This window comes from Dipodomys spectabilis, unplaced genomic scaffold (assembly GCF_019054845.1).
Source record: "Dipodomys spectabilis isolate Male_0828 unplaced genomic scaffold, ASM1905484v1 ptg000783l, whole genome shotgun sequence".
NCBI lineage: Eukaryota > Metazoa > Chordata > Mammalia > Rodentia > Heteromyidae > Dipodomys > Dipodomys spectabilis.
In genome coordinates this window covers 15,244,670-15,269,984 of record NW_024871460.1, presented here as the reverse complement: position 1 = coordinate 15,269,984, position 25,315 = coordinate 15,244,670, and the positions used below count along the sequence as shown (strand labels likewise).

At 33.7% G+C, this 25,315-nt stretch overlaps 1 protein-coding gene across 9 annotated transcripts in view; it reads left to right on the top strand.

Annotated features, from left to right (window-relative positions):
* The window catches only part of Oxr1 (oxidation resistance 1), a 200,000-nt gene that overhangs the window by 161,497 nt on the left and 13,188 nt on the right, over positions 1-25,315 (top strand). For 7 of the 9 annotated variants that reach the window (XM_042672918.1, XM_042672920.1, XM_042672917.1 and 4 more), the window contains exons 7-9: positions 1,935-2,698; positions 7,547-7,715; positions 9,877-10,039. In XM_042672918.1, coding sequence (XP_042528852.1) covers positions 1,935-2,698; positions 7,547-7,715; positions 9,877-10,039 — 1,096 coding nt within the window. Of the gene's footprint in view, positions 1-1,934; positions 2,699-7,546; positions 7,716-9,876; positions 10,040-14,735; positions 14,901-25,315 lie in introns of those variants that run through there. The other 2 variants (XM_042672921.1, XM_042672922.1) reach the window with 2 other exon arrangements.

The following is a 25,315-nucleotide window of genomic DNA, read 5'->3' as shown; positions in this document are numbered from 1 at the left end:
AACTGTGATTCTCAGATCTCAGCCTCCTGAGTAGCTAAGATTACAGGTGTGAGCCACTAGCCCGGGGTTGGATTGGCCGTTTTAAAATTAGCCCATGGGCTAAGTAATTTACAGAGGAGTAAGGAAGAACATTACATGAATTGCATTGTGAAGATTATTGAGAATAGCTAGATTGATGAGGCAGGTGTATATGAGTATATAGTCATTCACCGGTGAGCTTCTGCTGCCCTGCTTTACCATTTTTGTTATGCTATTTGGATTCTTCTGTTGTGAACAATCAGGAACTGTTCCACATGTGGAACAAATATCTAGTTTATCATTTTGAGTCTCACCTGAATAGATTATGCATTTTATTCAAATATATGTTCTGTGCCTCCAAAATAATCCTTAGGCCTTGCCTTATATATTAGAAAAACATTTTTGTACTAAATCAGATAAATAAAGTAGATGTTTTTCTCAAATAATGTCATGTGTGGTAAAAGGGAGTTTAAAGATTTGATTTTCTCCTTATACTACTTAGGAAGTTGATTTCAGTGAGCATTATCATTGGCATAAATAACCTTTGAGCATATTAGCGCTCATGTAGGTAGCACTTTTTAATATATCCTGTTTGGTTTGTAATCTTTATCTCTTACAGAAGAGTCTGAAAGTTCCATTAAATGTAAAGAAATTCTCAAAACTGCCGAAGTCCAAGAACTCTGGATGTAGTTTAAGTTAATCACCAGTAGGTGACACTATTGTATGTGAAATAACAAATGCTTTTCCTAAAAGATGAATCCAGTACAAAGGTAGCAGAGATTATGAACTGGACTCTAACTAATTGATACTTAAATCAATTTTATACCTCCTAGTAACAAAAAGTATGCATTCTTGTTACAGAAAACTTTAAAAAAGTAAGAAAGCCAAACAAGAAAAAAATTGACTTTCAACTTTTCATCTTATTTTTACAAATTATTCTTTATGTGCATAAATACTATTTTCCACTGCATTTATACAATTTCTATTTTCAAAAAAACACTTAAAATCATCATTCTAAATTAATAGCCTTGATAAATAAGTTCTTTCCAGAATTTAAACTATAAACTGTCACTTTTAAACGTTAATATGTCCCTAAATAAATGTCCGTAACAGTTGAAGTCTGCATTAAATTATGAACCATTCATTTATCTGACATTTAAATGCTTTACCTGAGCAAGTTTTGTTAGAACTGTTAAGAGTTCCTATTAAGCGGGCTCTGGGCATTCACCTTCAATCCTAGCTACTCAAGAGACTGAGATCTGAGGATCATGGTTTGAAACCAGCCTGTGAAGGAAAGTCTGTGCGACTTTTATCTCTAATTAGCCATTCAAAAACTGGAAGTGGCATTGTGGTGCAAAGTGGTAGAGTGCTAGCCTTGAGAAAAAGAGCTCAGAGACAGTGCCCAGGCCCTGAGTTCAAGCCCTATGACTGACCAAAAACAACAATAAAAAAATGGGTTCCTATTAGCCTGGCGATTTCCTGTTTGCCTGTGTTCCATTCAGGTTGGTTCTAAGCCTTGAATTAGAATCATATATTTTTGTTTAATTTCTATTTGAATATAAATAAGCATAGCCTATATATATATATATATATATAATAAATAATTATATTCTTAGAGATTTAAACTTTTAATTGTAACTTTCTCTATGCTTATTTTCTCTGTTCCATGAATGAGTAAATTTTAGATTAAAATTATACAAGGTTACTGACAAGGAAACCTTACATTTATGTTTCCTGAAAAGTAATTGACTTATGATTAAATTTTTATTCATGAATAAATTTTTATATCCTGTTAAAATTTGTACTTTTTCATCCTAAAAAGTTACTTCAGTGATATTAATGTAATATTTAGTTCATGAAAAATAAAATACTGTAATATTTAAGGTCTAATCATTTTTTATTTTGTTTGATAACAGAGAAATAGATCAGTTATCAGGAAGGGATTTCTGCCATTCAAAGAAAATGGCAGGAATGAATACCGAGGAAACAGACTCAAGAGTCCGTGATGTAGGTAATGATAGTGCCAGCACTGCTCCAAGGAGCACTGAGGAGTCTCTTTCTGAAGATGTGTTCACAGAATCAGAACTCTCTCCTATACGAGAGGAGCTGATCTCTTCAGATGAGCTGCGACAAGATAAGTCATCTGGCACGTCTTCAGAATCTGTGCAAACTGTCAATCAGACTGAAGGAGAATGTTTGAGAGCCAAATCAGTGTCAACTAGTACTCCTGGTCACTTAAAATCCAATGTTGGATATTCTACAAATGAAGTTGGGGCTTTATGTCATGATACTGATTTAAGTAATCTTGAAATGACCACTAAGGAAGATGAGGATACAGATAACATTCAGGAAGCATCAGACCGAAAAGAACAAAGAACAAGTATAAAAGATCACGCAGGCCAGGATTCTTTCCATCCTGAGAATTCATTACACCAAGAGGAAGGTGGAAAAGAAAATATAATTTGTGGAGAAACCACAGAATTTAATCAAAAGCAAACTGTTAACAAAGGCAAACAAGGAAAAGAGCAAAAACAGGACTCAGAGACAGAGGTAGAAGAGTTACGCAAACTCTGGAAAACTCATAGTATGCAACAAACTAAACAGCAAAGGGAAAATATTCAACAGGTGTCACAAAAAGAAGTTAAGCATAAAATTGCCTCCGCAGATGGACATGTAGATGGTAAGTGTTAAAGAGGCCATTTCATTGTGTTTGTCTTCCTTTTCCCTTACTGCTGCAAAAGCTGCTGAATCTTAGCCTAGCCTGAATTGATGTTATTCCGCCAGTACAGGATGCATTTGCTGTTTCCTTATCCCACAAATGTATGTACACATAGTAGAATGTCTTACTGAAATGTTTAAGCATTCTTTTTATTTATTTTGTGTTTTGAATGATTTGCCATTTCTGTTTCTATGAAATACTAAAACACACATTAGAAACTAAAGTTTTCAGACACATTGAAAAAGAGTTCATGAGGAAAACCTTCCATAAGTAGACAGAGTTCATAAATCTAGACACTTCCAGTGTTCCCAATTTAATAAAAGTGAAAGTATTTAAATATCTGTAAGTCTTATATTTCACACCATCTGTCTTCTTGATTTATTATTTAACAGAGTATTTAGAGTACCACATAGAAACCTAGCTTTGGAGTTAACTTCAGGTAAGTGGGGATGGGGATGGTAGCTTATGTTCGTAAAACCAACTACTCAAGGTAGAAATCAGAGGGATATAGTTCAAAGCCAGTTGGAGCAAAAAGTTAGTAAGACCCAACCGTCTATAAATATGCCAGGGGTGGTAGCACATATCTGTGGGTGCCAGCTCAGGCAAGGCTGTAGGTAAAGCATTGCAATCTGAGGGTGACCACTTCTTGACACATTGCATTCTCTTAAAGTTTGTTCTGAAAGTACACCCAGTCTGTGATACCTTTCATTCTTCCCATTTCCTCTTAGCTTGTAATAATAAGTATTTTGTTGTTACATATTAATGATAATTATAGTAATGATGTTATTTTTAGTACACTATACTTCTGCTGAACACATTATGGATTAAAAATAGGCTGTAGCAGCTGGGCAACAATGGCTCACGCTTGTAATCCTAGCTACTCAGGAGGCTGAGATCTGAGGATCACAGTTTGAAGCTAGCCCAGGCAGGAAATTCTTAGAGTCCTGTCTGCACTAACCTACAAAAAGAGCTGGAAGTGGAGCTGTGGATCCAGTGGTAGAACACTAGCTTTGAGCTCAAAAAACTCAATGACAGTGCCCACACCCAGAGTTCAAGCCCCAGAAATGTGGGGGTAGGGGTGGAAAGGCTGTAGCTCTGGGAAGTTAGCAAGTTAGCAAATGTTTGTTACATTCTTTTGTCTATTAATGCAATGCACATATTACCCTTTCCTTTTTTTCCTTTTTTGTACATTTTTATTGTTATTGTAAAGATGATGTACAGAGAGGTTACAGTTACATAAGTCAGAGTACATTTTTTTTTGAACCATGTCCCCTTTTCCTCGCTCCCAGTTTTTCCTTCCTGTCCCCACCCACAAGTTATATATTCGTTTTCAACATAATGTCTGGTATCACTCCCATCTCTGTGCCTTTCCTTACCCTATCAAAGACAGATAAATGAACAAACAAGTCAAAAGAAAACAAAAACAGCCACAATGAAAAAAATTTCTTGTTTCCATTTCCTGCAGTATATTTCAGTATATATTATTTTAATCTGATCAGATGCACATAGGTATTGTGCGTTGGTGATCCTCTCCTAAGAATATCCTGGTTTTGTCTCACTGTGTGGGAAGAGACCTGTATAATTTATCCTGTCCCAGTGTTTGTTTGCATGTTTGTTTTTACCATCCAGTGTGTTTACTTAGATCTACAGGCACATTCTAGCTTCCACAAATGATGGCAACTATACAACCTGTTTCTTTGGGTTTGGCTTCACTTAATAGAATTTTTTTCCAAGTTTTTCCATTTCCTTACAAATGATGCAGTATCATTTCTTCTGATTGGAGAACTCATTTTTTGGTCTCTGATTTATAGTCTATGTGATTGCTTGGCTTGATTTTTAGTTATATATATTCCCTTTTTTTATGGAAAAATTTAAATTCATTTTTAAATAAAATTCAAAAAATTATTGTCCTAAAAATTCATGAGGGCTAGGAAGGTAGCTCAGTGGTAGAGCGCTTGCCTTGCATGCATGAGGCCCTGGGTTTGATTCCTCAGCACCACATAAGCAAAAAGAAAAAAGCCGGAAGTGGCGCTGTGGCTCAAGTGGTAGAGCACTAGCCTTGAGCTGAAGAGCTGAGGGACAGCGCCCAGGTCCAGAGTTCAGGCCCCACGACCGAACCCCCTCAAAAAATTTTTTTAATAAAATAAAAATTCATGAAATAAAATTTATAATCTTGGATATTTTTAATAATGGTACAGATAAAATTTACCACTTTAACCATTTTTAAGTTTATAATTCAGTTGCATTAGGTATGCTTATAATGTTTTGCAGCCATTCCCAACATCCCATCTCTAGAAGTTTTTCCATCTTCTCAAACTGGATCATTGTACTTACTAAATAATAACATGCTTTTGTCTCTTCTTCCTAGAGTCCTTGCTTGCCCACTACCATTTTACTTTCTGCCTCTGACTTTAGGTACTTAATATAAGTGGAATATCCAATTGGCTGTGTGTGTGTGTGTGTGTGTGTGTGTGTGTGTGTGTGTGTGTGTGTGTGTGTGTGTGTGTGTGTGTGTGTGTGTGTGTGTGTGTGTGTGTGTCTTGCCTGTGTGTGTGTGTGTGTGTGTGTGTGTGTGTGTGTCTTGCCTGTTCACTTAACATGATGTCTTCAGCATTCATCTGTCTTAGAGCATGTGTTAAGTTTCCTCCCTTTTTAAAGTGATGGATTTAATTGTATGTATATACCATATTTATAAATTCATTTGTTGTTGGACACTTGAGTACTGTCTACTACTAAATAGATTCGTAATAGTTGTAGTTTACTTCGGATGCTCTAATGATACTCCTATGAAAATTGTTGTGCAATTACCTGTTTGGATTCCCTTCTTTCAGTTTTTTTTTTTTTAGTATGTACACAGAAGTAGAATTGCTGGATCATATTGTAACTTCAGTTTGTTTTTTTGTTTATTTATTTTGCCAGTACTAGGGCTTGAACTTGGCCTCTCTGTGCTCAAGGCTAGCGCCCAACTACTTGAGCCACAGTGCCACTTCCAGCTTTTTCTGAGTAGTTTATTGGAGATAAAAGTATCTCACAGCCTTTCCTGCCCAGGCTAACTTCAAACTGTGATCCTCACATCTCAGCCTCCTGAGTAGCTAGAATTACAGGTGTAAGCCATTGGCATCCGGCTCAGTTTAATTTTTTGAATTTAATTATTTTCCATAGTGGCTGTACTAGTTTCTACAATGTGTATAAAGATTTGGTTGAGTTTATAAAGTACTAAATTTTCTTTGCATCATCTAGCTTATTCTGAAGATCTAAGGATTATATTAACTAGATATTAAAGGATACATCTACATTAAGCAAGCTGTATACAAGATTAACTATTTCTTCTGTAATCTGTTTTATTTTGCTGAATGAATAGTTATTAAAGAACATTTAAGAAATGGAGGAAATTTCTAGTCATTTTATAAAAATTACCAGGAATTTTTCCCCTAGATATAATCACTGTTAACCTAATTGTCTTTCTTATAAGCTTTTGAAAATATGTGTATTTATATGGATATACATGCACACATATATATGTAATATATACATTTATATTCAGACATTTTTGATGTCTATATACATCTGTACCGATTATTTTTAATGTATCATTTTATTATATGTATTATTTTGTCTTTGTTCACTTATAATTGATCACAAAGATTTTCTTATATCTTAGTCACTTCTAAATGTGCTTTTAATAGTCATAATTTATGCAGCCATCTATATTATTTAGGTATTGTTATTAACAATTCATGTTGTTACAATTTTTAATGTAAACAAGTGGTATGAAATTTGATAGTCATTGCATATGATAGTTGCCGTTTACTGTTTTGAAACCCTTGAAAAGGATAAAACTATAGATTCTCTTCAAGCATGTAATGTGGTAGACTAAATAGATATGTTGAGGAAGTTCATTTATAGAGTATTAAAACTAAGAGGAGAATACTAAGAGGAGAATAAACAGTTTTTAGGCAGGTATTTCTGTAGGTACTATTTGTTGTTTATTTTTTTAATAGAAATACTCTATATAGGAAAATAATAAGTTTTCTGATCTTTGTAATATAATAAAAGCTGTATTACAAATATAAAACTATAGACTGTAACTGTGGAAAGAATGGCAAGCAGTCTACCTTTTAACCAGGTAGGAATCCTGGGACTAGGTAATATGCACTTTGCATAGTATTATTCAGAAATAAGCCATGGCTATACCCCCATCTCTAGAAGTACAGTTTCTTCCACAGAGTGCTGCCCTAGCAAGCTAATGTCCAGATCCCCCAACCATATTGTCAGATGCCGAAATTACTTTAACATCTCTTGTTGAAAGAGTTAGAGATACTCCAAACGTAATTAAGTATCCAGACTGATGATTTATCACACTATCATATATATGTGTGTGTGTGTGTGTATATATATATAATATGTTCATAAAATCATTGAAGTTTTGTCTTATATCTATATTAAAATCTTTAAAGTTAAGTGAGCTTATTTGATATTAAAAACTGAGAGCATATGTAGAAAATGTTATATATATTATTAAACATAGCTGTTTTTATAAACCAATTTAATTTGAAAGTTTCAAAAGGTTTTTCATCATTTTCTGGTATCTTTAGGCATAATTTCAGATAGTTAACTTGATTATGTTTGCTTAATCTTCCTGTTTCCATTACTTTACCTTTCATGAAAAAAGTACAAGTTACTTAAATCTAATTACTGAATAATAGTAAAATGAGTTTTTGTTCTGTGCTTACAGTTTGGAAAATAAAACTAAATTTTTAAAGCATGATGCATGAAGATGAATAAATACCTTCTCTATATCATTTCTAGGTTCTTCCCTTTTAAAAGAAAAGAGAAGGCATCGATTACATAAATTCTTATGTCTCAGAGTTGGAAAGCCAATGAGAAAAACATTTGTATCTCATGCTAGCGCTACTATGCAACAGTATGCACAAAGAGATAAAAAGCATGAATATTGGTTTGCAGTGCCACAAGAAAGGTAAAATAAAACTTTTAAATAAAATTGTTGAAATCATAGTTATGATTCCTTAAAATTATTTTGTATATTAAAATACTAGTGGTAAGATCCTTTAAAGTAAGCAATTTCTGATGTAAAGATCACACTATGGGCACAGTGGCATGTGCCTATAATTCCAGTACTCAATATACTAACTCAGGAAACTGTTGAATTTAAGCCAAGCCTGACCTACATGATTGGACCCCATGTCATTAATAAATAAGTAAATACTAATGTTACATCTTATTTGAAGTCGTTTAACTTCTATTTTTAAAAGGTGACTCATGTCATCTGACGCAAAACCAGAATTATGTTTTATATATTTAACTTACCTCATTTTAGATCTCATTTTTATAGTTCGTTGCCAAAGAAAAAAATACAGATGAATGACAGAAAAAAAAATCTGGTGTAGAAAAAGATATATTGTCAGCTGGTTGGATGCCAGTGGTTCCTACTACCTCAAGAGGCTGACATCTGAGGATACTAATTCAAAGCTATCCCTAGCAGCATTAAACCACCAAAAAACAAGAAGTAAAGCTGTGCTCAAGTGGCAGAGTTCTAGCCTTAAGCAAAAACAAAAGAGCTCAGGCAAGTACAGCACCCAGACTCTTAAGTTCAAGCCCCAGAACCAGAACCAAAATTTAAAAAAAAATCCCTAATTTCTAATATTTTATTTGTTACTTCAATGCCAGTCTTGGACAACTTGCAACTGTTTATACTTCAAGGCCTACCTTATTTTGTAAAGTAGAAAAGGCATTTTACAGAAAGATATCTTGGTCCTTGATCTTACAAGATACTTGGTCTTACACAAATTATTATTATTATTATTATTATTTTGGTCCGGTCTTGGGGCCTGGACTCTGGGCCTGGGCACTGACCCTCAGCTCTTTAGCTCAAGGCTAGTGCTCTACCACTTGAGCCACAGCGCCACTTCCGGCTTTTTTCTTTTTGCTTATGTGGTGCTGAGGAATTGAACCCAGGGTCTCAGGCATGCAAGGCAAGCACTTTACCACTGAGCCACCTTCCCAGCCCCTTACACAAATTATTATGAGTGAACAAAAACATAAAAGTTGAGAATGTAAAAGTTGATTCCCTTAGAATTATTTTGTGTTCATGTACCTCTTGAAAACCCATTATATTGTTGGCTTAAATACTACTGCTTTTAAAGATACAATGATAAAATTCTTCCTTTTCTCTCTACAAAATACACAAAACGACATGAATACTTTCAACAAAATGTTTTTAACAGTATAGGGTATAATTTGCTTAATTCATCAACATTTGAAAAGAATAGAACAAATTTGCCACTGATCATGAAGGTGACTATAATAAAAATAACAATATTTAGTCAAATCTAATATAAAAGTTTAGTTTTTCTACTTATTATTTAAAAATTAACTACTAGGATTCTGAATCTTATCATACACGTACAACTTACAGAAATGGCTGTTGATAGTGACAAATTATCTGAAAGAACAAACAATATTTTAATACCCTTCACTACCCTTCATGAGTAATAAGCCATTTGTTTGGATATATCATTTTTAGAACCATTACTGTGTCATGTTAGATGAAGGTTTTATAATAATTATTCATAATAGTTGAAGCCAATAAAACATAAAGATTTTAAATGTATGCTTTCCATTTAAATAATGTTTATCAGAGATGCAACAATGATTGCTTTCTATAGTTAACAAAACATGGATAAAGAGAATAAGATTATAAAAGATCATCTGTACCTAAACTAAGAATTCAATATAATTTTCTGATATCAGAAAGAAATTAAGTACACTAAATTTCTATCAGTTTGGTAAAATGCTGTGCAGTGTCCAAATACTGAAGTACTAGTTGTTTACTTGTATTTTGACCACTAGATAGGTGTGTGAATTAAGCCAAAGTTATGGGCCAATTTGTTTTCCCATCACTAAGGGCATGTCAAGGAAAATCTTAATTTTTTTTAAAGCAACCTGACAGAATCGGAGCCAAATAGATTTTTAAGTTAATACCTTGCTGATGGTGGGCTTTTATCTTTATATATATGTTTTAAAAGTCTAACTTTATCAAGATATTTTACTAAGGTAACTATATAATTCTATCTGGTGACATAAATGCTAGATCTATTAATAGTCCTTTGTTCTAACAGGACAGACCACTTGTATGCCTTCTTCATTCAGTGGAGTCCGGAAATCTATGCCGAAGATACTGGCGAGTATACCAGAGAACCTGGATTCATTGTAGTAAAAAAGATGGAGGAGTCTGAAACAACTGAAGACTCTTCTAGTCAAGCAACAGCCAGAGAATGGGAGGTAAGGAGAAAAATGAAAACATTTCACTCAATGTGTTTCTTTCATAATAGCCTACACTTCCAGTGATCTTCGCATGAAAGTAATTTTTGGAAGTTCAGGGTTCACTGTGCTTGTACATGTGTGTTTATTGGATGAACCTTGGCTGTAACTTTGATACTTTGATACTTTTGCTTTAAATACTAGAAAAGCAGTCAATCAGAAATAAAATGCCTACTTGTTTGTATTTATTTAGCTTAGTAAAGTCTGCTATGGTGGCAAGGAAATGATACTGTTTTTTATAGTATGTTTTTCAGATTTGATTTAGTTTAATTTTATCTTTTGCATGCAAGAGGTACAGCAGCTATTTAACACATGAAGGCAAATTAGCAATCTTTTCCAAGTTCCAGACCTAATAAACATCATCTTGACTTGAGTTTAGTAATAATAATGTTAGGGAAATAAGGTGATGCTAATTTTATAATGCAATAAAATTTTATGTGTTTATACTTAATGAACTTGCTTAAATAGACAATACTAATAAGCTTTTTGTAACCCTTTTTAGATGAATCTTTTAAGATTAGATTATCTCATTTTATGTGCTTTGTCTTGAAAGCTTGATGTGGTGACACTATCTTTTGGTGGTTGTTGCCTAATCTTTTTTTTAATATATTACATAATATAGAGCAGATGCTAAAATGTGATAATAAATGCAAATTCTGTTGTTCATTTGGTTAGTTTGTGATTGTTTATGTGATAGGAATTTATCATGCATGTACTTAACATGTATAATGATTGAACATATACATGTTTTGTCTTTGTTTAAAATGTGGTCCTGATTTTGAATATGTCTAAGTTCTTCTGTGTACTACATACACTTTTCATTTTTATGAGGTCTTTTATACTTAAATTAACATTATAAATCTTTGCATCAGCTTTAAAATAGCTTAAAACTACAAGGGACCCTCATCAGCATGAGAACAGATAAATTTTGGAATGCTAATCAAATTCCAAATAATCTAGTAATAGAATGAAAGATCTGCTGTTATAAGCAACAACACAGATAAATCTCAAAGGTAATATATGATATAAAAAGTAAGGTAATGTATGATATAAAAAGTGACCAAACACAAAATACTGTGTAGTATTTCTATCCAAATTAAAGTCTGTAAGTGTTTATAGCAAGGATACTGCTTTGTATGGGACTTGGCAGTTTATGAAAAAGTTACTTTTCAGTTTTAATAAAGTTGTTTTTGTGTATTTGAAAAGGAAGTATTCTAATTGCAGTTTAGTAAAATGTCAGGCAGTACCTAAGGGAAAATGTTCACGGTGTTCCTTAGATCTTAGCTTCTTGAGTAGTAAGATTACAAGCATGAGCCACCAGCACCCAGCTTTGTGTTCCTTTTTTTTTTTTGTGGCCAGTCCTGGACCTTGAATTCAGGGCCTGGGCACTGTCCCTGAACTTCTTTTGCTCAAAGCTAGCACTCTACCACATAAGGTACAGAGCCACCTCTGTCCTTTTCTGTTTATGTGGTACTGAGGAATTCAACCCAGAGCTTCATGCATGCTAGGCAAGTACTCTACCACTAAGCCACATTCCCAGCCCTGTGTTCCATTTTTTTTTTTTTAACGACTGATATGAAAAGAAATTGCTTTGGATTACTACCTACTTTTTTCCCTTGCTTGGATAAAAAGGTATTTCTGTTCAATTTTTAGTTTCTGAGACAATGTGTTACCTTTTAGACATTTGATATTACTTACATTTTCTCAATCAAACCTCATTATTTACTTAAGTATAAATATAAATTTGTTGGCTGCTTACTCATGAACATCAATACCATTATTCAAAACACTTTAGAATCTGCCTTCTGCTTTTGATAGTTTTTAAAACTATTTACCTAGTCTTAGTTTGATTTGTTTCTAGTGCTCTCCATTTTAATTTTTTAAATTTATACATTTAATATCTAGCCATGTTATATGCACATAATCTAGTATGTCATCTGACCCAGGTGGCTCATTTGTGTAATCCATTTACTCCAGAGGCAGTGATTGGATGATTGTAGTTCATATCTAGTTCAGGCAAAAAGTGAATGAGATTCTATTTCATCAAGCAATGAGTGTTTGCTGTTTCACAGCTATAATCCTAGCTGTGTTGGAGACAAGTAAGAAGATCACAGTCATAGACTGGCCAAGATAAAAAGTGAGACCCTATCTGAAGAATAACGTAAAGCAGAGAGGGCTAGCAGTGTGGCTCAGGTGAAGATGCTGAGTTCAGAATCTCAGTTCTTCCAGGAAATAATCCTTTTTATGTTAACTTAATTTGGTTTTTAAAATCTATGTGATAATTGTCTTGTGGGCACTGTTCTCTCTGCATACTTGTCATTAAGTAGAATTGTTACCATAGTCCCAGAGAAGATAACCTCTGTGGTACTGCTGTAACTTGTAAGAGGCATCATTCCAAATGGCTGTAATTGTGTGGTTAACACCTTATTTCCTAAACTACTAGATAATGAGTATTCTTATGTTCATTTTAATAAGCATTGTTGTTGTTATTATTAAAGCACAACTAATAATAGAATCATAATTGAGTTATTTTAAAAATCTTTTCCTGATCTCTTAGCCTTAGTCAGCAAAATCCACAAAGGATTCTTTTTTGTGCAAAAATCAAGGTCTTTTTTGTTAAAAATACTATATAGAGAGTACATTTCAGAAAAATGGAAGTGGAAAAGGTGATCAACAGAATAGGCTAGGCTATGCCATACATTGTAGTTTTTGTGCTTTTTTATATCACATACTTCATTTTGGCATATATATAATATTTTTTCATTTAAAAATGTTAGACCCCTCATGTGTTTTTCCTTTTGCTGATGATTCTGTATTCTTTACCTTATATGTAGTATATTCATTCACATATCTAGGCGGGGAGGGGAGGATTTGGGCACAGAATCTGAGAAAAAAAAAGGTGAAAAAGTGCAGCAGTGGAGCACACTGGACATGATGAAAGTGAACTATGCAAAGAACCTCGTGGGTGGAGATGAGAGGGAGGGAATGGGAGAGAGTGAAGAACAGATGCCTCTGTGCAAAAGCAAAGGTACTTATTACCTGACATACCTAAATGTAACCCCTCTGTATATCACCTCTATAATAACAATAAAGTTATTTATTTATTTATTTATTTTGTCGGACGTGGGCCTGAATTCTGGGCTTGGGCGCTGTTCCTGAGCTCTTCTGCTCAAGGTGAGCGCTCTACCACTTGAGCCAGAGTGCCACTTCTGGCTTTTTCTGTTTATGTGGTGCTGAGGAATTCAACCCAGGGCCTTATGCATGCAAGGGAAGCACTCTACCATCTACCACTGAGCTACCTTCCCAGCCCTAATTTAAAAAAAAAAAAAAAAAGGTTCTTCTGGGCACTGGTACTGCTCATGCATATAATCTTAGCCACACAGTAGGCAGAAATTATGACAGATTTTATTATGTCATCCCCCTCCAAAATTATATAATATTGCTGATGGATATATTACGGGGAGTTTATGTTGGGAGGATTGGAGTACTGTTTACCTCCAGTATTGGAAATATCCTCAGTGTATGTTAAGGGAATTTTTTTTTTTGTCAGTCTTGGGGCCTGAATTCTGGGCCTGGCACTGTCCCTCTGCTCTTCGGTTCAAGGCTAGCGCTCTTGCCACTTGAGCCACAACACCACTTCCAGCTTTTTCTGCTTATATCATGCTGAGGAATAGAGCCCATGGCCTCATGCATGCAAGGCAAACATTCTACCACTGAGCCACCTTCCCAGCCCCTGTTAAGAGGATTTTTAAGGCCTTTATAGTTGATAGTGTGCTTCTGAAAGATGTGGGCAAGGACCTAAATTTGTGTCTAGTAAGGTCAGGTGAGAGTAGTTATAGGTGGGGAGAGGAAGCATACTCATTCATTGTAGGATATGTGTACTCTGGCCTGTGCAGACTGGACTGTGGAAATGTGGGTGGGCACAATGTAGGGCCTAGAAGAGTTTGTCCATATTTGAGGAGGTGGTTTTGCATAAATACACAGCAGACTAAACATAGAGGGACAGGCTTTCCTCAAAATGGAAGAAATATCAGACATTGATATTATAATTGAAATTCAGCTCCAGGTAATATTCATTTACATTTAGTTCAAATGTATCTGTAGTCTACACTTAATCTTTTAAAAGTTCACTTCCCTGGTTGTTTTCATTGTGCTTCTGTTTAGTAAAGCATATCATATGTAGCTTATAGAATAGAAGTATCTTTTAAATAAAGTAGACACTAGAAAATGTAGTTTAAAATGGATATCTTACTACTTAAAAATCATGTACAGGATGACTTTTAGATAAATAGGTATAAATAACAATTTTATTATTATATGAACAAAATAAAGTGTTGAGTGAAATCATTCTGACATTTGAAATGGTCTGGAAATTGTACTGACTACTTTTTTGTGACCCTTTTTTAAAAAACTTTCAGTATATTTGTTAGTTTACCAGTATTTAGAAATATATGCTCTGTATCTTTAAACTTTGAGCCTTTTTTTTTTGCACATTTGAGTACAGTGCAACCAAACTTAAGCATGTGAAATCCTCTCCTCCCTCCCCAGCTTTACAATCTCCACTCAGGACTCCCTTTGTAATGAATTCTGCTTGGTGATTAGCTCTCTGTCATGTCAATCAAATCTTTGTCTCTAGCAAACTGTTTTGTCACTGTAGTGGGGTTCTGGTGCTGGGAATTTATCTTTAACACAGGAAGAATGCTTTTGAAACAATTCTTACGTGATTTGATGTAACTTAATTTGCCCTGGAAAGGAAATGTCTCGTCTCTGGTATGGGCAAAAAGGGAGAAGACATCAACCAATTAATCATAAATATACTCTGGTAAATTTTAGTCAGGTATTTCAATTTCTGTGTATACTAATCTGAATAATGACATATAAAATTACACAGTTTCTGAAAGAATAAGCTTAGAGAGCATTTATGGAAAACAAAATTATATGATTACAGAAAATACCTTGAAGTTATTTTTAGTTATTTCTGTTAATTCTGAATATACTCCAAAAGGAAAATTAGGAAAGTATTATCATTTTGCTTTGTAAAATTGTTTTCATTTTCTTATTCTCACCAAAAGATGCCAAATCTCAATTGCTGTCTTAATGCTTTAAGCTTAATTTTAAGAAAACATTCATATTTTTTCTTGCTTAATCATAGAGCAAAATAAGTTAACTAATTTTTATTGACTAAATCCAAAACTAGATACTCTTAAAACATTTAAAAACTCTGAAAAGATGCAGTCTAAGGATTCTTAAGGCTATTGAAGTTTTAGAGCATGCATCCTAATACAAAACTTTAAAAACTATTCTAATAAAGGAAAATGGAATTAATTTTAAGGATTCTAGTCATTTTCAGCATAAGTATTGTATGAATTATTTATTATAAAAGGTATTGTTCTTTCTGTGGTAATTCAGGATTGTATTTTTTCTTTGAAATGCCAATTTCATTTTTAACTATAATTGTAGATGAGTTAAGTAAGGCCAGATATATACTTTAAGCCAGCAGTCAATTTGTAAAATTTCCCAAACTATGAATTGTCTATTTAATGTTGAGCCTGTCATAACAAAATGATTTTAGTTGGTGCTGTTTTCAGTTTTATTTATATGTTACATTAGCACATAGAGGTATATGCACCTGAAATTATTGAATTTTAAAAGCTTTGGTCAGATTTATCGGATTAATTTGTTCACTTAATTAAATTGTTTTTACTTATTTTTTGTCAAGAACAGTAATGATATTAATATTTTCTTATTTTTACTTTGAATAACTATTTGCTATTAACTTGCTTATACTTCAGTATAGTTTCTGGCAAATACAGACACAATAAATTGTAAGTGATTTGAATTTTATAAATTAATATAATGTATGTGTAATATAATGTATGAACCAGTCCCTGTTCATCAGGACAGGAGGCTGTTATGTGATTTTGTCAGGTTATCTTTTTCCTGACAAGTTATGCTTCTCACTGGTCCTCAGCTCTACCCATAATACATAATAATGTGTATACACACACACACACATGCACACACACACACGTTTACTTTTACAATACCTTTAAAAGTACAATAATATTACTTTCTGTTTTAAGGATGAAGAAACTCAGGGATGGACTTGTCGGTGAACTAAGGCGAGGTCTACGTACTGTACTGTAGTATAGAGACTGCTTTACCCAGCACCTAACTTCACCACAATGCCTTCCATGGTGTTCTAAAATGATGCGATGTGTTGGGTCCTCACAAGTTCAGTGTCTAGTTTTCTAGCTGTTTCCCATGCTTTAAAGTACATATTCTAGGAACTTTCAAGCTGGGGAAAGATTTAAGTAAAATGGGTTGAAAAAAGATAAGGAATTTCTTTTGCTTTGTAGATTGAGATTCCCTGCTGAAGAGATTTTTGTCTGACAGAAAGATTTTCTGTATCAAAGTTGAATAACCAGTGCATTAGATGGGTTTTGACTTTGTATTTTCTAGCTGTTTAGAATTCTTTATTTCTTTCATTGAACAGATAGATTACTAGAAGTATCTATAGAAATCATTGATGTTAATAAGACTCTATTTTGTGTTGTATAATACTATAGATTTCTGTAAACCTTGATAGTTTTTCTAATGCTGGTAGGCATAGTATAAAATTTGATCTTAGAGTAACCTTGTATATTAACCAGGTACTGATTATTTTAATTTTATAAATGAATTGATTAGGTCTCAAAAGCATTAATAGTAACTAATTGAGAATGTGCTTCAAACAAAATATATGTATTGAAGTTTTTAGACTATAGTCATTTACATTTTTGTGTCTACCAAAAATATTCCATTTTAAGGATATGTCAGTTGTTTATTCATATTTCTGTTTGGACACCTATTAAATAAGTAGTTGCTAGCTTTCTTAGACATATTTTGTGTGTACATAAGTTTTCAGGTCATTTAGGAAAATATAAAGGAGCACAATTGCTACTTTGGTCATATAGATAGGACATGGATAATTTTAAAAGAAAACTAAGACCCCACTTCCAAACTGTATTCCAAATGATTGTACCCCATTTTGTATTGTTCCTCCAGTAAATTTGGAGCCATCAGATGGTTTAGATTTCAGCCATTCTTATAGGTATATACTGAATATAATAGCCCATTATTTTAATTTACATCTCCCAGGTGACTTACAATATTGCCATCCATCTGCATATCTTCTCTATTGAGATGTTTATCCAGATCTTTGGTCGATGTTTGAACTGCTTACATGATTTCTTACTGTCGTATTTTAAGAATTCCTCTTAAATTCTGTATAGTACTCCTTTATCAAATAAAGTATGTTGCACAGACTTTTTTTCTTTCTGTAGTCTGTCTTTTCATTCTCTTGACAGTGTCATTCATAGCAGAAGCTTTTGATTTTGGTGATACAGCTTCTTTTTAGTGATCAGCTTCTTTTTCATCATCATGCTGATTTTGGTATTCCATCTAAAATCTCTATCTTCAAACCTAAGATAACCTAGGTTTTTTCATATAATACCTCAAGAGTCTTACAGTTTTACAGATTCCTTTTAAGTCTGTGATCTATTTTTAGTCAATATTCATAATAAGCACAGGATTTGTCTAAATTTGGGCATGGGCATTGTTTTGTTTTGCATATTCTGGACTCTGGGGAGAAATGACAAACTATTCTTCATTAAGTTATCTTTGCTCCTATATTGGAAGTCAGTTGTATTTGAGTGGATCTGTTTCTAAGTGCTTTATCCTGTTCCATTACCACACTGTCTTGATAGCAAGTTTTGAATATAAGTAGTGTCAGTTCTCCAGCTTTGGTTTCTGCATTGTTTTCTTGGCCATCAGTCTTTCCATATAAAATTTTGTATAAACTTAATCATTTTGCCTCTAGCCATAAAGCAACTTGGCGCAACTAGTTGAATGTATAGATTAAAGAACTGATACTGTGACAGTATTGAGTTTCATATACCATGAACGAACAGGGAACAACACCAACACCATTTATTTAAATCTCTATTTTCTTTTTTTTTTTTTTTTTTTGCCGGTCGTGGGGCCTGTACTTTGGGCCTGGGCACTGTCCCTCAGCTCTTCAGCTCAAGGCTAGCGCTCTACCACTTGAACCACAGCGCCACTTCCAGCTTTTTTTTTTTTGCTTATGTGGTGCTGAGGAATCGAACCTAGGGCCTCATGCATGCAAGGCAAGCACTCTACCACTGAGTCACCTTCCCAGCCCTAAATCTCTATTTTCTTTATCAGAATTTAGTACTTTTCTTCATGATGATCTTCTACATATTTTGTTAGGTTTATGTTTAAGAATTTTATTTATCTGGTGCTAATATTAACAATGTTGAAAAGGAATTGTTTTTTGTATGTATTGGTATGATCATTTGTTAATTTGTGTTTTTTTTTGATTCTTTGGAATGTTCATATCATCTGCTAACAAAGTTAGTTTTAATTTCCTTCTCTCTTTATATCTTCTTTGCTTATCGTATTGCACTGTCAATTACCTCTTCTACAATTTTTGGATAGGAATTTGCTTTGCACTCAGTCTTACTGCAAAGGGACTTTGGTTTTGTTTTTTGTTTTCGTTTTTTTAAAAAATCACAGTGTTTATCAAATTTAATTCTTTTCTGTTCCCAAGCTATGGAGTGTTTCTAACTATAAGTGGATATTGTCTTGTTATTAGTACTTTTTCTGCATCTATAGATGATTACCTGAAGTTTCTTCTTTAGCCTATGATGTAATGGATTCATCAGTTAATTTTCAAATGTTAGCTTAGTCTTGCATATCTTGGATGAATCTCACTTGGCCATTCTGTATTATTCTTTATATACATTGTTTGATTCATCTTGATAATACTTTTTCAAGTATTTGTGCATGTATTTTCATGAGAGATAATGGTCTATAGTATTCCTTGCTTGTAATGTCTTTATTTGTTTTTTTATTAGGGTAATGCTGGCCTCACAGAATGAGTTAGTAAGTATTCCCTCTGCTTCTATTTTCTACAAGAGATTGTGGAGAATTAATATAATTTCTTCCTTAAATGTTGAGTAGTTATTTGTTAGGGAATCCATGTGGTCCTGATGCTTTATATTTGGAAGGTTGTTATTCATTCAGTTTATTAATAGATAGCAGACTTAATCATGTGGTCTGTTTCTTCTTTTTGGTCGGTCATGGGGCTTGAACTCTGGACCTGTGTGCTGTCCTTGAGATCTTCAGCTGAAGGCAAGCACTCTACCACTTGAGCCACAGCGCCATTTCCTGTTCTTGTATGACTTTTGGTAGTTTGTCTTTCAAGGAATTGATCTTGTACTCTCTTTTTTGCCTTCTCTAGTTTTTATTGAACATCTTTGGGATTCCATATTTTTTCACTTATTAGTATTTCAGTTAACCTTTTCTTGTGGTTACTTTACAATTTGGAACACATTCTTTTAGTATAACTTAAAGGTAGAACCTCCCTATTTTTCATTATAGAGATTCGTTTTCAGTATAGGCATTAATTTGTTATACCACTTCTCGTTTAATATATATGCTTCCTAAAGATTGACTGTGCCATGTATCATAAGTCAGATTATAAGTACAATATATCTTGATCAATGTCACCCCTTCCATCATTCTCCCCTCCCCCATTTTTCTTCTCTTATCCCTATCCTCAAGTAACATTCATTTATTTATTTATTTATGTCGATTGTGGGGCTTGAACTCAGTGCCTGGGAGCTGTCCCTGAGTCTCTTTTGCTCAAGGCTAGCGCTCTTACCAGTTGAGCCACAGCTCCACTTTCAATTTTTGAGTGGTTAATTGGAGATAAGACTCTCACAGGGACTTTTCTGGCCAGGCTGGCTTCAAACCACAATCCTCAGATCTCAGCCTCCCTGAGTGGCTAGAATTACAGGCATGAACACAACCATAGTTTTAATTTTTATATAACCTAAATTGAATATGATGACTGCATTTTCTCACCCTTCTTCCCTCCATTCTTGTGCTCCCATTGTTGATTTTTAAGATTGACTTAAGCTGAGTGCTTTTTGTTGTTGTTGTTTCTATACTTTCAATGAAATTCTCTGAAGTTTTGTTCTTTATCAGATCTGAAGCTAAGGTATATTTCTTTCCCTTCCTGAACAGCAATAAAAAAAAAAAAAGGACTCAGCTAGGCACCAATGGCTCACACACATAAGAGTTTGAAATCTGAGGATTGCATTTCTAAGCCAGCATAGGGAGGAAGTTCATGAGACTCATTTCCAATTAACTATAAAAAAGCCGGAAGTGAAGTTGTGGTACAATTGGTAGAATACCAAGTTTGAGCGAAAAAGCTAAAAGACTTGTGTCTGTGCCCTGAGTTCAAGCCCAAGTACTGTATTAAAAGTAAAAGGAATCCTAATGTCCTTATTGCCAGTCATCCTACTTGCCAGTTACATGCTATAGATGCGTACATTTATCCTATTCTTTTATTACATTATAACTTGGACTTTATTCATACTACCTTTGCTTAGATTTATACACATTTCAATTATTTTCCTTCTTTTTACACTTATTCTTGGAACTTTTTTCAGTGAGATTTCTTGATAGTTAAACACTGTTAGTTTCTTTGGCTCTAAAAATACAACCAACTTAAAACCAATTGTGGATTGAAAATAGTGTCCATATTGAACATGTACAGACTTTTTTCTTGTCTTTATTCTCTAACAATACAGTATTACACCTGTTTTAGCATTTACATCGTATTTGGTATTTAGAGTATAGGAGTATATGTATAAGCTATAATTGTATCATTTATAGGAGGGAAATAAATATCTGAAGATTTTCGTATCCATACTAATTCCTCACAACTACCAAGGGAAACTATTTCTGTCATCTTGTAAAGTAGTTTTGCTTACCTAAAGCCATTGCTGATATTAGGTATTTTGTAATCTCTCCTTCACTAATTTAGTCTGAGTTCATATTGCTGAAGTAAGACTCTTGAGGGCCCAATTTAATAGCGTGTTCTAAGAGGGTTGGTAAAATTGAGATTTGTGAATTCTTATAACTGTTTACTTATAGGCTACCTCATTGTTTCTAGTATTATGAAGTTTGATCTGTATTGTGTGTGTAATTCTTGTTTAGAGTACAGAATGTTTCTTCAATCTGTAGATTATTTAGTTCTGGAAAACTTGTCCAGTGTTATTTCTTCAAGTATTTCTTTTTTTTTTCTAGTATCTGATTGGGATAGATTGGATCTTATTAGTTTCCAAAAATTTTAACCTCTTTTTTTATGATTTTTAGTTAGCACATATTAATTATACAAAGGAAGGTTCATTCTGATACTTTCATTCATGCATACAATGTATCCCAATCAAACTTACTACCTCTATTAGTCTCTCATACCATCTCTCATCTAAAACAACTTCAACAGGACCCATGATATATATCCATCTATACGGATAAACTGCTTCAACCATATTTATCTTCATTCACCTTCTCCATTCACCTTCCCTCTTCTATGGTAGATACTACGTTAATATATTATAATAGATACTATTCATTTTTTCTCATTTCCTTTTCTTTTTTAATAAATTTTTTATTGTGAAAATACTGTGTACAGAGGGGTTACAGTTACATGAGCAGATACTATTCATTTTAAGAAATGGAAACAGATGGGCGCGCCAGTGGCTCATTCCTGTAACTTTAGCTACTTAGGGGGTTAAGATTTCATGATCATTGTTCTAAGACAGCCAGGGCAGGAAGGTTTGTGAGACTCTTACCTCCAATTAACTACCATCACCAAAAAGAATAAATAAGTAAAAGCCAGAAGTGGAGCTGTGGTTCCAGTGGAGTGCTAGCCTTGAGCCCAAAAGATCAGACAGTACACAATCTCTGAGCTCAGGCCCCAGGACCAACACACACACACACACACACACACACACTGGAAACATAAACTTTAACCTCTTTATTCAGTTTATTAATTCATATTCATTTTATGAATCATAATTATGAGTTATGCTTATTTTATTTTTAAAGTATATTTTTGCTCTGTATATCATACAGAACACAAAAGAATTTAAGACCATGTAAATAGGTATTCTGCTATTTTATAGAGTAAAAAGATTATCTCTTTTTTCTGAGACCCATTTTATATATATGTTGCTTCAGAAAGCTACCAAAAATATATGTATACTTTATTTAAATGGCTTTTCATAGATATAGATTTCTTTTTGCCTAAAAGTGACTATATCTGCTTTCTCCTGAGAATCATTGAATCATGTACAAATATTTTAATTAGGAAGTCTTTTTTTTTTAAGTGAAGCTTCTTTTTTTTTTTTTTCTGGTTGTGGGGCCTGAACTCTGAGTCTGGGCGCTGTCCCTCAACTCTTCAGCTCAAGGCTAGTGCTCTACCACTTGAGCCACAGTGCTGCTTCCAGTTTTTTCTGATTATGTGGTGCTGAGGAATCGAACCCAGGGCCTAATGCATGCAAGGCAAGCACTCTACTACTGAGCCACCTTCCCAGCCCAGGAAGTCGTTTTTAAATGCAGAAGTCATGTTTAAAACTTTACTGTTTTCTATTTTTAGTTTATTATGTATTTCATTTTCTGTTCCCCTATCAATTTTGTTTTTCATTTATCTAATATGATTATCAACTTGCTCCTTTTATATCTTTCCTTCTATAGTTTCATGAAGTGTTATTTTAAAAGCAGTAATTTTAACCAGGCAAAATTGAGTAAAATTTTAACATAATTGTATGATGACAGAGTTGTTAGATGAAAAATATTAGGATACAGTTTTTGTGACTTTAAGAATGCTATTACATCCCATTTTTGTGAACTGTAAAATTACAGTTCAGACTTATAGTACCTTCTTTTTTCTTAGAAATGTAACAAAACATAGATTGGAAAATGTCACTGATTACTTATCATTTTTATTTCTCCTTATATTAAAGAGTACAATAACCAGACCCTATGGCTCACATCTGTCACCTTAGCTGAGATCTAAGGATCGTGGTTCAGAGCCAGCCCAGGCAGGAAAGTCTGTGAGACTATATCTCTAATTAACCACCAGAAAACAGGAAGTGTCACTGTGGCTCAATTTATAAATTATATGTAATAAAAATATATAAGTATATAATAAAAAATATATAATAAAATGTCACATTCACAGGCATTTACTAGAGTTTTGTTAGCTGGCAAAGCAATTTGGGAAGGTTTTTGCTTATTCTGGAGTAATCTTCAGAGGGAAACACTTGGAACATCCTGTAAGGACTATTAGGCCAAGGTGTATTGTTTTTTATGTGTACAGTAGGTGATCATGTTCTTATTCATGAGATTGAAAGAAATTATTAACTTTCTCTGCTCTTCTGGCTGGTCCTGTTTTTATTGTTTGTTGATTTGTAATACAGATGGATGAATTTAATCTTATCTTTATATCGGCAATCTTTCGGAAATACTTAAGAGAATATGTATGTGAGGGTCTTTTCTTAAAGAATGAAAAAACTAGACTTAGTTCTTATGAATTGTAGCTCATAATACTTATTTCTTTCCATTGAGACTTATTAGTTTGTCCAAACAATTTTATTGCTTAATAATTTGCTTCTTGGGCTGGGAAGGTGGCTCAGTGGTAGAGCGCTTGCCTTGCATGCCTGAGGCCCTGGGTTCGATTCCTCAGCACCACATAAGCAAAAAGAAAAAAGCCAGAAGTGGTACTATGGCTCAAGTGGTAGAGTGTTAGCCTAGAGCTGAAGAGCTGAGGGACAGCACCCAGGCCCAGAGTTCAGGCCCCACAACCGGACCAAAAAAATAATAATAATAATTTGCTTCTTAGCCAGATGGTGATTGTACTTTTAAGTGGAAGGTCTTGGTTTCTTCATCTGTGTACCCTAATAATCAGGAATGTGATACAGAATATTTTATAGAAATGTATAGATTTTCTATTTGATTTGAATGTTTAGGTGAACCAAGAAGTAGTTCTATACATAGAGTATGAATTACCAAACATATAAAAATGAATTCAAGTTCTATCCATATTTTTTTGAGAAGAGTAAATGTATTTCTGTAGTGAGTTTCAAATCTTTTCCCTCAATTTACACACTCTTGACAATTTTCTGTTTTCACTCATCAGAGCATGAGTAAATAACAGGGTTAATTAGGCAGTGAATTTAAAAGGTCTAAAGAGGCAAGACTACAATTTAAAACCCCGAGTGAGAAAAAATAGATGCTTTTTTAAGTGGCAAAGCAAGGAGTTTAATAGAGAGAAAAAAAGATTTCCTATTCCCTGTGCAGGAATACATAGCCATTTTGTTGTTGTTATAAGTATGGAGTGAGCTACCATTTGTACACATTGTTGCTTAACACAAGTCAATGTGTACATTAGCTCAAATGGATGTATTCCACATCTCCCCCTTTTTTTTTTTCCTCTTCATACATGTGTCATAGCTTTCAACAATCCTTGCTTTTCCTAGAATTATTTCAAGTGTTAGCTGGCGATCAATTCATTTGAATTGACTGGAGGTACAGGACATGTTAGTATTTTGACTAGACATTGTAAATACTTTATAAAACAGTGATTGAACTGCACCCACTATATGCAATCTGTCCTAATTTATCATAGGAGGAAAATAAGAACTTATTTATGATACCATTTTAGGTTACCATGTTAGCAAGCATTCTTATCATTGTGTCTTGGTCTGAAAAAGCTGTAACTGTGTCAGCTTGAAGAAATGTGTTTTTTCTTGTCTTTCTATAATGGTGTTTATCTGTCATGTGGCTTTCAAATTCAGCATCAAGGAAGAGAGTGGTCCAGGCAACGATAGAATTTTAGAAAATAGTAAAGTTTGTTCACAAATAACGTCACTACAAACCATAAAGTTATAAAATAGAAGCAAAACAGCAAAAAAAACCTAGCAAAACAGCCGTTTGAAAAATTGACTTTCCTCAGAAGACACTGTTGGTTAAGCATGTTTTTGAAAATTTAATTCTCTACTTCTTGAGCTCCCTCCTCCCTTATTTTAATTGCCTTGAGTTTTAAAGTGTACTTTATTTCTTTTTTTCTGACCTCCTCCACTCTTTCTGACATAGATGATTATGTTTGTCCCTTGTACCTAGAGGAAACTCTTTCAGCGTGGCCTTTAAGATGCTTTGAGCTCAGCTGATTTGAGGGAATAAGTTGACTGCCACTCTCTTGTAAGGCTTCAGATTTTGTACGTTCCCTTTGGTGTTAGTAAAACATGTTATATTTTATGTAGCCACTCTTTTATAACTACCATTTCTATTCAACTAAATTCAAGTCTATTTGAAATAGTC